This window comes from Pan paniscus, chromosome 19 (genome assembly GCF_029289425.2).
Source record: "Pan paniscus chromosome 19, NHGRI_mPanPan1-v2.0_pri, whole genome shotgun sequence".
NCBI classification, from domain to species: domain Eukaryota; kingdom Metazoa; phylum Chordata; class Mammalia; order Primates; family Hominidae; genus Pan; species Pan paniscus.
In genome coordinates this window covers 51,631,181-51,645,455 of record NC_073268.2, presented here as the reverse complement: position 1 = coordinate 51,645,455, position 14,275 = coordinate 51,631,181, and the positions used below count along the sequence as shown (strand labels likewise).

Sequence of the window (14,275 nt, the reverse complement as noted above, 5' to 3'; positions counted from 1 at the left end):
TTTTCACCATGGCCCAGGCCATGTGGGTAGCAAAGAAATTCCCTGCTAGACTGGGAGCTCTGGGAAGGCAGATGCTGCCCTGGGCTCAGCACTGCGCTCAGGCCCCTGGACTGTGGGCTCTCTCAGCCTGAGCCAGTTCGCCACTCTCAGGGGACCTGGGTGAGTGAAACACTTACCCATTCTCTCCACTCACAGAAACCAATCTGTGCAGTGGCAGCAGAGTGGCCTGGGTGTGAGGTGCTGGGGATGTGACTGAGACACCTCCCACCCCCACCACCACTGACAGAGACACACGTGGACACAGCAGATAACCTGGCGCTTTCATAGGTGGTGGAGCCCAGTACCAGCCCTGGAAGGAGGAGCAGCCACCCCAGACTGGGGGAGGGCGTGCCCAGGTCATGTGCTTCAGGGACTGATCCCCTTCCAGGTGGAGGGGCAGGTGAGTTGGGGGTGTGGTGAGTGCAAAGGTGGGGAGGCCCGAGGAGGGTAAGGTGGCCAGAGCAAAGAGGGGCCCCAGAGGCTGCAGGTGGAATGGTGAATGTCCTGATTTCTGCTGTGCTCAGCACACAGCGGTGTTGAGAACAGAGACAGAGCCCAAGAATAGAGGCACACGGGGAAATAGACAACATCGACACTGCCACAGGGGCAGGCGGCCCATCTGGTGTTGGCCCTGTGGCAGGTGGTGGTGCCTTGTTCCACAGTGCCAGCATACTCACCCACTGACGATCTCCTTGGTCTCTGCCCGGATGAAATGCTCCTTCTCAGGCGTCAGAATACACAGGGAGAACTTCTGGCCCGTGCGGCCCTCCCCATCCACCACATCTGTGCACTGGTTCATGTTGATGGTGCCCTGAGGAAGGGTCGTGGGCTGGAAGAAGGCGGCAGAGAGTCACCCAGAGGCCAGCCAATGGGGCCACAGATGTCCCACAGCCCCAGGCCATTCTTGACCCTCCCAGCCTGTGGGGCCTCTAGGAGTGCTCTCCCTCACTACAGCCCCAGCTCCTCTTCCTTTGTGCCCATCCCAGGGAGGACGGGGACAGGCCTGGCCTTCTCCAGAGGACACCCAGCTAAACATCCCTCCTACGTGGAGAGCGACATCCCACTTGCACTGGAGGGGATATGCAGGGGAGGACAGGATGGGGACAGCTGCGGTGACAGGGGCAGCCGAGATCCTGGTCTCAGAAGGGCTGCTGATCCCACAGAGAAGCAAGAAAAAGCTCCAGAGGAGGCAGTTTCAAAATAGCAGGGTTATTTTTAGAGGCAAGGAGGGGGCCAGAGAGAAGCCACATCCTTGAGAGCAGGCTGTGGGGTGGGTGCACTGTGCCTTCTTTAGAGGCGGCCAAGGAGCACGCCCGGCAGCCTGGCCCACGGCACCTTCCCAGGGCCATAGCAGAGCCCAGCAAAGGCTGCCACGCCAGCTCTGGCATGGCAAACAGTAACTTTTTTTCTTACAGCAAAAACTGTTACACACTGAAATTAGGGACAGAAAACCAAAAGCAGGAAAGGATGCCTTTAAGAAATCCCTACTGAGGCAAAGGGCTAAGCAAGAGGACCTTTATGGAGATGACTTGTTTAGCCCCGTACCCTCTGGCCTCTTTCTTACTCTCCCAACGTAAGGATGCTTTGGGAGAGCAGATGGGTTGCCATGGTAACCACCACACCAGGGGTGTCCCTGTCCTTAACACACTCCACACTGACTCCACCCCACTAATGGACAGCTGCTGGCTTCTCCACTGAGCACCCCCAACAGCCCACCATTTCCTTGTTCTCATTCTTGAAGAAGCAGAAGATGCTTCTGATCCATCTGAGAGGTGGCCTGCAGTTGGGCTGCCTTCCACCCAGAGGCCATCCAGCCTCAAGCTCCTTGCTGACAGTCAATGGGGGCTTGGTCTGAAGAGCAGGATGCTGGGTCTGGTGCCCATGCTGAGCTCAGACCAACCACTCTCCACACCCCGACCTTCTTCCTTTCAGAAACAGGTTAGGTGCAACCTCCTTGTCCCTCCACCTCAAGCTCCTGTGATCTTCCTGTTACTTCCTCTGACCTACCTGCCACCTCTTTCTACACCCCTTGATGCCTGCCTGCAAGAGTCAGACCCGGGGGCTGCTGGCTTTGCAGAGCCCTTGCCTACATGGCTGCTGGCTCTTTTCTCCATGGTTAAATGTCCAGGTCCAAGAAGCCTTTCCTTGTGGGGTCTCTGGACTCAGCCATCCCCCGTGGGTCCAGCTCAGAAGGGAGGTGACACAGCAGGTGGGATGGAGGCTGGGCTCACAGGGAAGCCTCCTTCAGTGGCTTCACCCTTTCAGCATACACCACTGGCATCCTGCCTCAGCACTGACCCTGGGGGGACACGAGGAGGAGCCACATTCAAGCCCAGCTCAGTGCTCTCCATCAGTGGAGTGGCCCGCAGGTGTCTCTTCCAGACACTCTTGGAGGGTCCTTGAGAAGGAGCCAGGAAAGGGAGATGGGTAGGGTTGCTCTGCAACCAAGCAGTGGGTGTTTCTTGAGAAGGAGAGGGTAGAGGAGGCAGCCTCAGACCCCATCTTTATGTTAGTCCAGGAAGCCTGGATCCAAGCCCCTGCCACCTTCTGGTTGGGGAGACCCACACTGAGTGCTATGGCCACAGCCACAGGACAGGTGGGCCTTCCTGCCCAAGGTGGGGGTCCTGGCTTTCCTAATCTCCTTTCTCCAGCTCCAGCCCCTTTACTCTTATTTGACAGAAATTCTCATCCTGGGCATCCTGGCATAGTGCAGGTGCCTGTCTGAACCCTCTGGGCAAATGAAGGGTTGCTCTGACTTCCCTCTTGAGCCCAACACCCCCATGCAAAAGCGCACCCCACCTCCACCTCCCTAGACAAAGCATCTTGTCTCTCTGAGGTGGACTCTCTTGTTTGCTGAGGAAACTCCATGGACCACAGTGAGGACTGGATGACATGAAATGGTAAAGTGGCCAGTGCACTCGTTACTAGAGTGTCAGAAGCCATCCTGAAGGAACCACTGTGGAGGCAGAGGGGCTTTCCTAAGGTGGCCCTTCCTCTCTGGTCTTTGACTCCCACCCTGGTCCTTGGGACCGTGGTCTCAAACTGCTGACAGTACAGGCCCTGGATGAGCTGTGTATCCATACCATGGTGCCAGTCTATTATGAGTGTGCATGCGTGCGCACACACACACACAGAGACATATGTTAGATGGAATATATCAACAGAAATTCCAAAGTTTTCTTCTCAAGGGATCATCCACCGGCCCCCTGGAGGCACAGACCCCACTTTGAGGCCACTGTTCCAGGGTTCAGTGTCACCAAATTGCTCACTGTCCCTGAAGCCCACTCTTCCCTCTTACGCAGTAACTGTTTGGGCACTTGGCCCCCAGCTGAACAAAGCCCCTGCTCTGCTGCTGAACGTGGTTGTGTCTCAGCCTCACCAAATGAGTATGAAGCAATGCCTTCCACCTCTCCACCTCTCTGGGCCTCAGTTTCCTCATGTGCAAAGTGAGGGTTCTACCTCCTTCCAAAAAGGATTTCAGAAGCATTAATAAAAGGCAAAAACATACCAAGCTGAGCCGGGACTGAAGGAAATTAGCATGTATTAACTACCTGTGTGTCAAGATTTCACAGTTACACTCCCTTTCATGTCCTCTTCAATATTACTTACTGTGAGGCGGGCATCACCTAACCCTATCACACACAGAGAAAGGAGAGCAAATGGGGGTAAATACGTTATCAAAGAAGGGAATATTTTAACTCCAGAGCCCAATCTATTTCCATTGGAGGAGGGAAAAAAAACTTCCTGCTCTTAATCAGATGTTCTCATTTTTATTTAATCCTGGTATTAACTTTTCGTTTTCTTTTTCTTTCTTTTTTTTTTTTTTTTTTTTTTTTTGAGACGAAGTCTCGCTCTGTTGCCCAGGCTGGAGTGCAGTGGTGTGATCTCAGCTCACTGCAACCTCCATCCCCTGGGTTCAAGGGATTCTTCTGTCTCAGCCTCCCAACTAGCTGGGACTACAGGTGCATGCTACCACACCCAGCTAATTTTTGTATTTTTAGTATTATATTTTTGTATTTTATAGTAATTTTTGTATTTTTAGTAGAGACGGGGTTTCACCATGTTGGCCAGGCTGGTCTCGAACTCCTGACATCAACTGATCCGCCTGCTTCAGCCTCCCACAGTGCTGGCATTACAGGCGCGAAGCCACCGCCCCTGGCCTAACTTTTCTTTTTAACAACAGCTTTATTGAGATATAATTTACATACAATTTACCTAAAGTGTACAGTTCAATGGCTTTTAGCATCATGTTCACAGAGCTATTCTGCAATCAAGTGCAGAACATTTCCATCTCCCCCTGAAAAGCCATTCGCAGTCACTTCCCTTTGACACCTGTCCCCACCTCAACAACTGCTAACCTGCTTCCCGCCTCTGTGGATGCATCTCTTCTGGATACCTTGCATAAATGGAAAAATCTGGCTTCCATTTAGCATATTTTCAAGGATTTAGCATATTTTCAAGGTTCCTCCGCATTGCAGCATGTGTCAGTCTTTCAATACTTTTTACAGCTGAATAACGTTCCATTGTGTGGCTATACCGCATTTTGTTTATCCATTCATCTGTTGATGGACATTTGGACTGTTTCCATTTTTTGGCTACTGTGTATAGTGCTGCTGTGCACATTCCTGTACAGTGTTCCTGTGCTCTCATTTCTCTTGGGTGTGTACCTAGGAGCAGAAGTGCTGGGTCATATGGAAACTATATGTTTAACTCTGAGGAGCTGCCAGACTATTTCCCAAAGTGGCTGTGCCATCTCACATTCCCACTAGCACTGCATGAGGGTTTGGGACTAACTTTTTAAATTGTATTTATGTACTGCTTCTAACCAGCACTCTTGGAAGACAGGTCCAGGTACGTACTGAGGACCTGCTATAAAATACCTCCCTTTGGCCGGGCGCAGTGGCTCATGCCTGTAATCCCAGCACTTTGGGAGGCCAAGACGGGCAGATCACGAGGTCAGGAGATCGAGATCATCCTGGCTAACACGGTGAAACCCTGTCTCTACTAAAAATACAAAAAATTAGCTGGGCGTGGTGGTGGTCGCCTATAGTCCCAGCTACTCGGGAGGCTGAGGCAGGAGAATGGCGTGAACCCGGGAGGCGGAGCTTGCAGTGAGCCGAGATTGCGCCACTGCACTCCAGCCTGGGTGATGGAGCGAGATTCCATCTCAAAAACAAAACAAAACAAAACAAATAAACAAAAAAACAACAAAATGAAAACAAAAAATAGCTCCCTTCGATTGTGGAGAGAAAGGAACACTTATACACTGTTGGTGGGAGTGTAAATTAGTTCAGCCATTGTGGAAGACAGTGTGGCAATTCCTCAAAGACCTAAAGATAGAAATACCATTTGATCCAGCAATCTCATTACTGGGTATATACCCAAAGGAATATAAGTCATTCTATTATAAAGACACATGCATATGTATGTTCACTGTAGCACTATTCACAATAGCAAAGACATGGAATGCCCATCAATGATACAGACCAGAGAAAGAAAATGTGATATATATACACCATGGAATACTATGTAGCCATAAAAAAGAATGAGATAATACCCTTTGCAGGGACATGGATGGAGCTGGAGGCCACTATCTTTAGCAAACGAACACAGGAACAGAAAACCACACAGCACATGCTCTCACTTGTAAGTGGCAGCTAAATGATGAGAACATATAGACACATGGAGAGAAACAACACACACTGGGGCCTTTCAGAGTGGGGAGGGTGGGAAGAGGGAGAAGATCAGGAAAAGTAACTAATGGGTATTAGGCTTAATATCTGGGTGATGAAATAATCTGTACAACAAACTTCCATGACACAACTTTACCTATGTGACAAACCTGCACTTGCACCCCTGAACTTAAAAAAAGAAAAAGAAAATAGCTCCCTCCAAGTCTCAGTAGTGCAGTGTTCCCTTCCCCTGCTGCCGATGGGGAAGCAGCAACGACAGCACCAGCACAGGCGCAGGGCACAATGGTGCTCATGTTTGCACCCATGCCCTTGAATACCACGCACTGCTGCAAACTCTTCCCCTGTGTCCTCTCACTGAACATTCCGAACACACTATGAGGCAGGCACTACTGTCACTCCCATCCCGCAGACAAGGAAGCAGACTGCTAAGAAGCTAAGTGCAGTCATGCACAGCACAACGATGTTAGTCAACAGCGCCCTCTATGTTTTGCTAGGTTTGGATACATCAATACTTGCCACTGTGTTATAACTGCTTGTGATATTGCAGTATATGCTGTACAGGTTTATGGCTTCGCAGCAATAGGCTCTACCACAAAGCCTAGGTGTGCAGTAAGCTGTACTGTCTAACTTTGTGTAAGTGCACTCTAGAATATTTACACAAGGACCAAACTGCCTAAGGATGCATTTCTCAGGATGTGTGCCTGTCATTAAACAACGCAGAACTGTAATTTAGATTTAAGGTCACAATGCTAGGAAGTAGCCATGTCAGGATTCAAACCCAGGCACTCTGGTTCCAGAGCTGGTCCCCCTGCTGCTCTGCACTCAGCAGCATTTCCAGACTGAACAGACTCAACCAATGGCTCCAGGGAGCCCCTCAGCCAGCACCTGTCCCCTCCTCTGCCTCTGCCTAGGGGGCAGGACACAACCATCTGTGTCTGGGTAGGCCTGAATCTTGTGCTGCGAGAGTAAGGGCAAATATCTAGGCTGTAACCCAAATCCAGCCAGAAGGAACGCCTCAGCTCTAACGCTGTCAGCAAACCAACTCTGATGAGCTTCCTGCCCTAATTCTATACCTCCAGAGGTCAGGAATCCAGGTTTCCTAGGAGGCTGAGCTTCACCTAGTTTTGTTTGATTCATTTTCCAAAAAAGAGATGGTCCTCTGTAGGCCATCGACTCTGCTATGTCACCAAGTTATGGGTTCAGCCCCCACATAGCCCTCCAGCTATCTGGAGCCTCTGGTCCTCTTCTGGGCTCCACCCTACCCCAGCTAAGGGGCAGAGTTGCTACAGGCTGCAGATTGTTTAGGCAGGAGGACACAGGACTAAGGCTTCTCTCCAAAGAGATGAGCACACCCTGCTCCTCCTGCCTGTCCTCTGTCCACAGGCCCACGGGAGGCTGGAAGCTCTGTGCACTGCAGCCAGGGCATCTTGTCAGAGGGCAGAGTGACCTTCCTGGGTTAGGATAATACTGCTATAGCAGCCTCTCCAACCGGGGACTCTCCACCACACCCCTGGCCCAAGCAGAAGCACTTTTGGGAAAACAGGCCTTTGTTTCTTGTTGACCCCATGAGTGTGGGAAGGCAAGCTTCTAAGAGCCAGAGGGAAACAAGAGGAAAGTAAGCAGAAATATGGTGAGAGGCTGTTTGGCGTTATCATCAGGAGGCCCTTCCTCCCTTCCTTCCAGGCAGCTGCTGTTACAGAACCAGTCGCACGTGAGACCTGGGTGGGAGTCTTCCCTTTATCCCCCAATCCCTCATTCAGACCAGAAAATAGAGACCCAAGAAACAAAGGCTTTCCCCTAGGGCAAAGAATTACTCCCAAAATCTCAAGGTCAGAAAGGGGATTTCAAGGTGAAACCTGACTTCCCCCCACACCTGAGGTCCTGAGACAGCATGTTTCACAAACTCATCCAACCAAGGCCCACAAGGAACACCACATTCACACCATGATGAGCACACACACAAGTGCACACATGCACATGAAATGGAAAACGGTGAGTCAGTATTTCTACCATGTGCACTGTATTTATTATTTTTTCATATGCACTGTGACCCACTTAAGGAGTATGAAAAGCTTTGTCTGCAAACTTTGGGGCTGAGCGGTCGCCTTGCTCATCTGCACTCTGGCAGGGACAGGCAGCTCGGCACGTTCCAGGGAGGACACAGGGAATTGCCTTGCAGTAGAAGCAGGAAGTGTACTCACCACTTCCTGGGTGCTCACTGTGGCCAGGCCCTGAGTAGCTACAGGTACTGATGACAGCTTCAGGAGGCAGGCACATCATTGTTCTGACTTTCAAATGTACAAGCTGGGGCTCCAAGTGGTTATGGGACGTGGCACTCTGTGGGGCCACCCAGAACAAGTCTGGTCCTCTCTGACTGGCACCCTTGCCCCTCTCTCCTTGGCATCTTTCCTCCCTGGACTTAACAATTGTTTGCACAAGGTCATGCCTAAGTTTATCAGAGAAACTGTAGGCAGGGCTACCCAGCCTGGACCACGTGGAGACTTGCCCAGCACGGCTCCTGCCTTCAGCCTGGCACTTCACTGAGCTATGGCCTGATTAGGCAGCGCCCAGGCAGGAACACCACCTCCCTCCTCCCTTGGGCTGGTGGGCTGTGCTGCAGACACGGTCTGGCTGCTCGAGCCAGGTCTAAGGAGAGGCCCCTCCTTTCTTTGGAATTCAGGACATTGGCTCCAGAGTTTTCTCAGGAAGGAACACAGCCCTTGGGGAGCACCAGCTGAGTTCCTAGGCGCCCCCGGAACCCACATCCTGGGAGGCACAACACAGGAGCAGGGCTCATGGGGGCTGTGTGGCTGGCTCAGGTCAAAGGTGGTCTCCCAGCTCTTCTTGCTGCAGCCAAACTGCTTCTAGGAGCCCGATCTAACAAATCACAAGCCCCTCTCTTTTGAGGAGGTGCTGGTGACTACCCCAAAGGCCATCAAGTGTAGAAAGGGCACTTAACTCTTGGCCCAAAGTCCCTCTGGGGCTGCAGACCTCCCCAGGGAGCAGCACTCTCCACAGACAGATATCCCCAAAGCCCAAGTCCTCTGAGGAAACTGGAAAGAGCCGCAGAAAAGGGGTCATGATCCCATGCAGGCCCAGAGTAAGCAAAGCCTTTGCCTGGCCTCTGTGCCACAACTCAGAGAAGTGTTAGGCCAACCACGCCTAGGGACTGACAATGGGCCTAGCAGGTACCCACCAGGCAGAACTCCCTTCCCCCTTCCCAGTCGTCACCGCCAGTCCTGGTGTACTCCACAGTCCTCATGGTTCAAAGGGCAGTTCCACAATCATCCTCCACACTGTAGCCTCCTGAAGCTGCATGGAACAGCCCCTAGGCTGGGCTGAGCCCTCATCCCAATGCCTGTCCTCAGGTGTCAGGTCTGATTCCAGGTCCTATCACCTCCTTGGGAAGGGAGCCATGATTCTGCACTCTTCCCCACCCTTCAGGTGTCCCACATGAAACCTGCATGCTACAACCTGGCAGACCCCAGAGAGGGTCCTGCAACCCCAGAGGGACTTTGGGCCAAGAGTTGGATGCCCATTCTACACCCGATGGCTTTTGGGGTGGTCCCCAGCACATCCTCAAAAGAGAGGCTTGTGATTTGTTAGATCAGGCTCCTAGAAGTAGTTTGGCTGCAGAAAGAAGGGCCGGGAGACCACCCCATGACCTGGGCTAGCCACACAGCCCCCATGAGACTCCCAGGACCTTAGGCAGCTTTGGCCAGCCAGGGCTACCTAGGCTGGACCTACAGCACAGGCCAGGGAGACCAGCTCATGGGGCTTCCATCAGCCCAGGACAGGAGGGAGAGCTGGAGCCACAAACCACTGCTCTCCCAGCTGTTTCCCTCTGCAGAAGTTCTGAGATCTAAGGTAGACTCTGAGCAATCTGTTTTCAGAGCTCTCTAGCCAAGAAGAGCCTACCCTTGGAGTCAAGTCCTAGCTCTGCACTCACTAGCTCTGTGATTCTGGGCAAGTTGCAAATTGTGAGCCTCAGTTTCCCTAATGTAAAATGGTAGTAAATATAGGCCTCGTTTTGATTGTAAAATGGTGTAGCTATTGTGGAAAACTTTAGTAGTTCCTCAAAAAATTACAGACAGTTTCCATATGACCCAACAAGTTGATTACTGGATATATACCCAAAAGAACAGAAGACAGGTACTCGAACATATACACAAATCATATCGTAGCAGCATAATTTGCGATAGCCAAAAGGTGGAAACAGCCCAAATGTCCATCAGTGGATAAATGGATAGACAAAATGCAATATTCATACAATGGAATATTATTTTATTCAGCCATAAAAAGAATGAAATCCTGACACATGCTCCAACATGAGCAAACCTTGGAAACATCACGCTAAGGGAATGAAGCCAGTCACAAAAGGACACACACTGTGTGACTCCATCTTGGTGAAATGTTCAGAAAAGGCCAACCCATAGAGAAAAAGCAGAGGAGTGGTTGCCAGGGGCTAGGGGAGGGGAATGAGAAGTGGCCTAATGTTTTGGCCTAGAGATTTCCCTTTGGGGTGATAATCTACCGCCTTCTGTCACAAGACTACAAACGATACTGCACAGCTGAAGTTGGACTCGAGCTCAGGCTCGGGATGGCACACCCGTGCCGCCTGCTGCTTCTCAGTGCACATCACCACTCTCCTACCAGGCAAGGGTGGTGGTCAGAAGACGATGGGTTCAACAACTTTCCTCGAATGCTTGGGAAGGAGGGAGGACAGTGTCGGGCATGTTCCGTCTTCTACCCTGTGGCAGAGAGGCAGGGCTCAGTGGACTGAGGAGCTCTGGGCATCATGGGCCACCGTCTTCTGCAAGGGGAGGGGGCACATCCTCTACTCAGAGACCATGGCCATCTACTTGTGCTAAGATGGCTGATAAAGGCTCTTGAAAACAATGGACCAAGCCGAAGAGTCAATCCAAAAGGCAGCTGAGTACCGCGCAGATTCTCCCTGTGCCTCTCTGGCCCTTGCCTTGGGGCCCTGGGGAGCACCAGAGGCTGGTTTCCCAGGCCACATTCCAGGGGAGAGCAGGGTCTGCCCCTCTGCTGAGCCCCAGGCTGACAGCACCTGGCCCCAGACACTACCTGCAAAACATTTCTGACCCCTCTCCCCAGCTGCAGATGCATGCGGGGCAGGCCCTTTCCCACTGCCCACCAATACAGACTGGGGACTGGCAGGACGGAGGCCTCAGACCTGTGATTCTGGGAGTTCCATGGGAGGCTTGGCTAGATGAGGCCAGCTGGGAACACCTGGTACACAGCGAAGAGGCCCATGGGTTCTACCCTCCTAGGCACAGCAGCGCTGGGAGCCTCAGAATGATTCAACAGGAACAGCCCCAGAACCATTCTTCATGAACGTAGATCCGGCCAAACCAACCCACAACTCGACTGCTCCAACAGCTCCCAGCCCAAGCTCTGCTCCCTGCACCAATTGCCCCACCTTGCCTCCTGGACCTACTTGCTGGCCTGGGTGACCCACGGTTACCCGCTGCACAGAGCAGCCTCCTTTATCACTGTCCTGCCGGAGAGGCCTGCCTGGCACATCTCCCCTCCTGGATCATTGTCCTGTGCTCCCTGAAGGGAGCCCCTGTGCAGAGACCATGGCCCATCCACAGGTCTGCCCAACTGCTCTGCATACTAAGCCACAAGGTGCCTGATAAAACTCCTTGTATTTACTCTATACACCTAGGTCAGCACCTCCCAATATGTGCTTCAGTAAACATTTCTGAATGATGGAACAAGCCAACCCTGCTAGATTTATATTATAGATTTAATTATAATATAAATATTTGATTTACTTATATATGTAATAGATACGTTTTATTTATAAAATAGAAACCATCATTTTAACCAAAATCCCATATTCATTAAGGGTTAACAGGATGACATGTGTGCAAAGACCAGACAGTGGCAGGCTCTGCAGGGCATGAGGTAGAGAAGCTGTCTGGAAAGAGATGCAGGCCCCTGAGGAATGGCCTTTGCATGATCAGCACCTAGGCCACCAAGGCCATGGTGTTGGTCTGAAGCCACCACCCCAGCCTTGGGCCAATGACTCTGCTGCAACCAGCAGATGGTAAAGTTGTGAGATGATGCTGCATGACTCCATTTACATCAAACATCCAGGACAGGCCAATCGATAAAGATGGGAAGCAGAAGGGGAGGAGTGGCGGTGGCAGCTAAGGGATGCAGGGTTTGTTTGGGGGTTGATGAAAAATGCTCTGAAATTAGATTGTGTTGGTGGTTGTATAACCATGTGAATATCCTGAAAGACAATGACCTGTACACTTCAAACAAAACAAAACAGAACACTGCACAGATAACAGGGAGAAACCACAGGCTCAGCAGCAAGCAGGCCAGGCCTTTCAACAGGACTTCATGGCTCCATCAGGAGAAAGAGCTCGCCTCCCTGCCAACCCAGGCCTGGAAGGCCCTCTATACCCCACCTCTCCCTGACGTCTGGACGTGGAAACTCAGGCCCAGGCTTCCTAACTCCTAGCCCACCACAGCATGCCGCCTCCATCACAGAAGAAGCAGGAACCATGCAGTCAGGGCCAAAATCCCGAGGCCCTACCTTTCCTTCCCTCTACTGGAATGTGACAGTGGGTGTCACCGCAGACGCAGAGCTACCGCTCCCATCCCAAGTAGGCCCTCTTCTAAGATTCAGCTCTGGCCCCAGAGACAGTGCATGCTTTCTGAGGCATTCGTGGATTAGCAGGAGGGGGCCTCCAAGATGTGCAGCATCTGCTAATGCCAGCAGCAACAATGCAGTGTGGGCCTCGCCCCAGCCTTGGTGCTGCAGTGCGTGGGCTGGGCCTTCTGCTACAAGTGACTTTGTGGGATGCTGAGGAAATGACCCGTTCAGGGCTTTCCCAGGGGCATAGTTAGAACCACTAAACTACTTTTTTTTAATGGAGAAAATAAGAAAACAAGGACCCTTTTCACTTGCTGCCAAGACCAGGAAGTTCCTCCTCACACCTGCTGTGCCAGGCTGGCCTGCTGGCTTCGGCCGCTGCCTGGGCAGTGAGATACCAGGGCCCCCGCCAAATGGCCAAGGGCCCTCTGCCAGAGGAGCTTCCCTTGGGAGCCCTCACCCAGTTAAGGCCCACCTTCCTTCTAAAACTGGTAGGGGGAGGGGGGTAGATGGGAAGAAAGTGGGAGAGGCATGGGAACTGGGGAAGAACAGCTTTTCATCCCCCTCACCCACCACAATGGTCAGCTAGCAGGATCCACCAACCAAGGGTGACACTACACCATATGCAACAATGAACTTGAAATGGAGCAGACACCTCAATGCAAGAACAAAGGCTATAAAATGCACAGAAGACCAAGGAAAAAAGCCCCGTAACACTGGATTTAGCAACCATTTCTTGGATATGACGCCAAAAGCACCAGCAACAAAAGAAAAAAAAAAGATAAACTAGACTTCATCAAAATTAAAAACCTTTGTACATCTAAGGACCAAGAGAGTGAAAAGGCAACCTAGGGAAGGGAAGGGAATACTTGCAAATCATATATCTGACAAAGTATTAGTATCTAGAATAAACAGCTCCTAAAACTCAACAACAAAAAACAATTAAAAATAGACAAAGGATGTGAATATACATTTCTCCAAAGAAGATATACAAACGGCCAAGACACACATAAAAAGGTGCCTGACATCATTAGTCATTAGAAAATGAAAGTCACCTAGCACTTCAGAGGGCCAAAGCAGGAGGATTGCTTGGGGCCAGAAGTTTGAGACCAACCTGGGCAAGATAGTGAGACCTCATCTCTAAAAATAAAAATTAAAAAATAAATAGCCAGATGTGGTAGCGTACTCTTATAGTCCCAGTTACTTGGGAGCAGGGAGGATCCCTTGAGCCCAGGAGTTCGAGGCTGCAGTGAGCTGTGATGGCACCACTGCACTCCAGTCTGGGCAACAGAGTGAGACCCTGTCTCTTAAGTAAAAAAAAAAAAAAAAAAAGAAGAAAAGAAAAGAAAATGCAAATCAAATCAGCCGCAATGAGATGCTAGTTCACATTCACTAGGGTAGAGGTAAGTTAAAAAACAGAAAACTGTCAGTGTTGGTGAGGTCATGGAGTAACTGGAACCGTGGTGCAGCCACTCTGGAAAGCAGTATGGAGCTTCTTCAAAAAATTAAACTGGACTTTATAGATTTGCTGTTTCATCCAGCAATTCCACTTGTAGGTATATACCCAGAGGAACTGAACACAGGGACTCGAACAGATATTTGTACACCCACGTACCATGGCAGCATTATTCACAATAGCCAACAGGTGGAAGCAGCTCCAGTGTCCACCAATAGATAGATGAATAAACAAAATGTAGTATGTACATACACTGCCATATAATTCAGCCATAAAAAGGAATGAAATTCTGGTATGTGCTATACTATGGATGAATCTTGAAAACACTATGCTAAGTGCAATAAGCCAGTCACAAAAGGATAGATACTGTATGATTCCACTTATGTGAGGCACCCAAAGTACTCAAATTCATAGAGAGTAGAATGCTGGTTGCCAGGGTGAGAACAGGTACTG

General features: G+C 50.8%; 1 protein-coding gene across 7 annotated transcripts in view; it reads right to left on the bottom strand.

Annotated features, from left to right (window-relative positions):
- MPRIP (myosin phosphatase Rho interacting protein) overlaps window positions 1–14,275 on the bottom strand; it is a 150,053-nt gene that overhangs the window by 65,008 nt on the left and 70,770 nt on the right. For all 7 annotated transcript variants that reach the window (XM_034943273.4, XM_008960872.6, XM_055102167.2 and 4 more), the window contains one exon: window positions 717–868. In XM_034943273.4, the coding sequence (XP_034799164.3) occupies window positions 717–868 (152 nt within the window). The remainder of the gene's footprint in view (window positions 1–716; window positions 869–14,275) is intronic.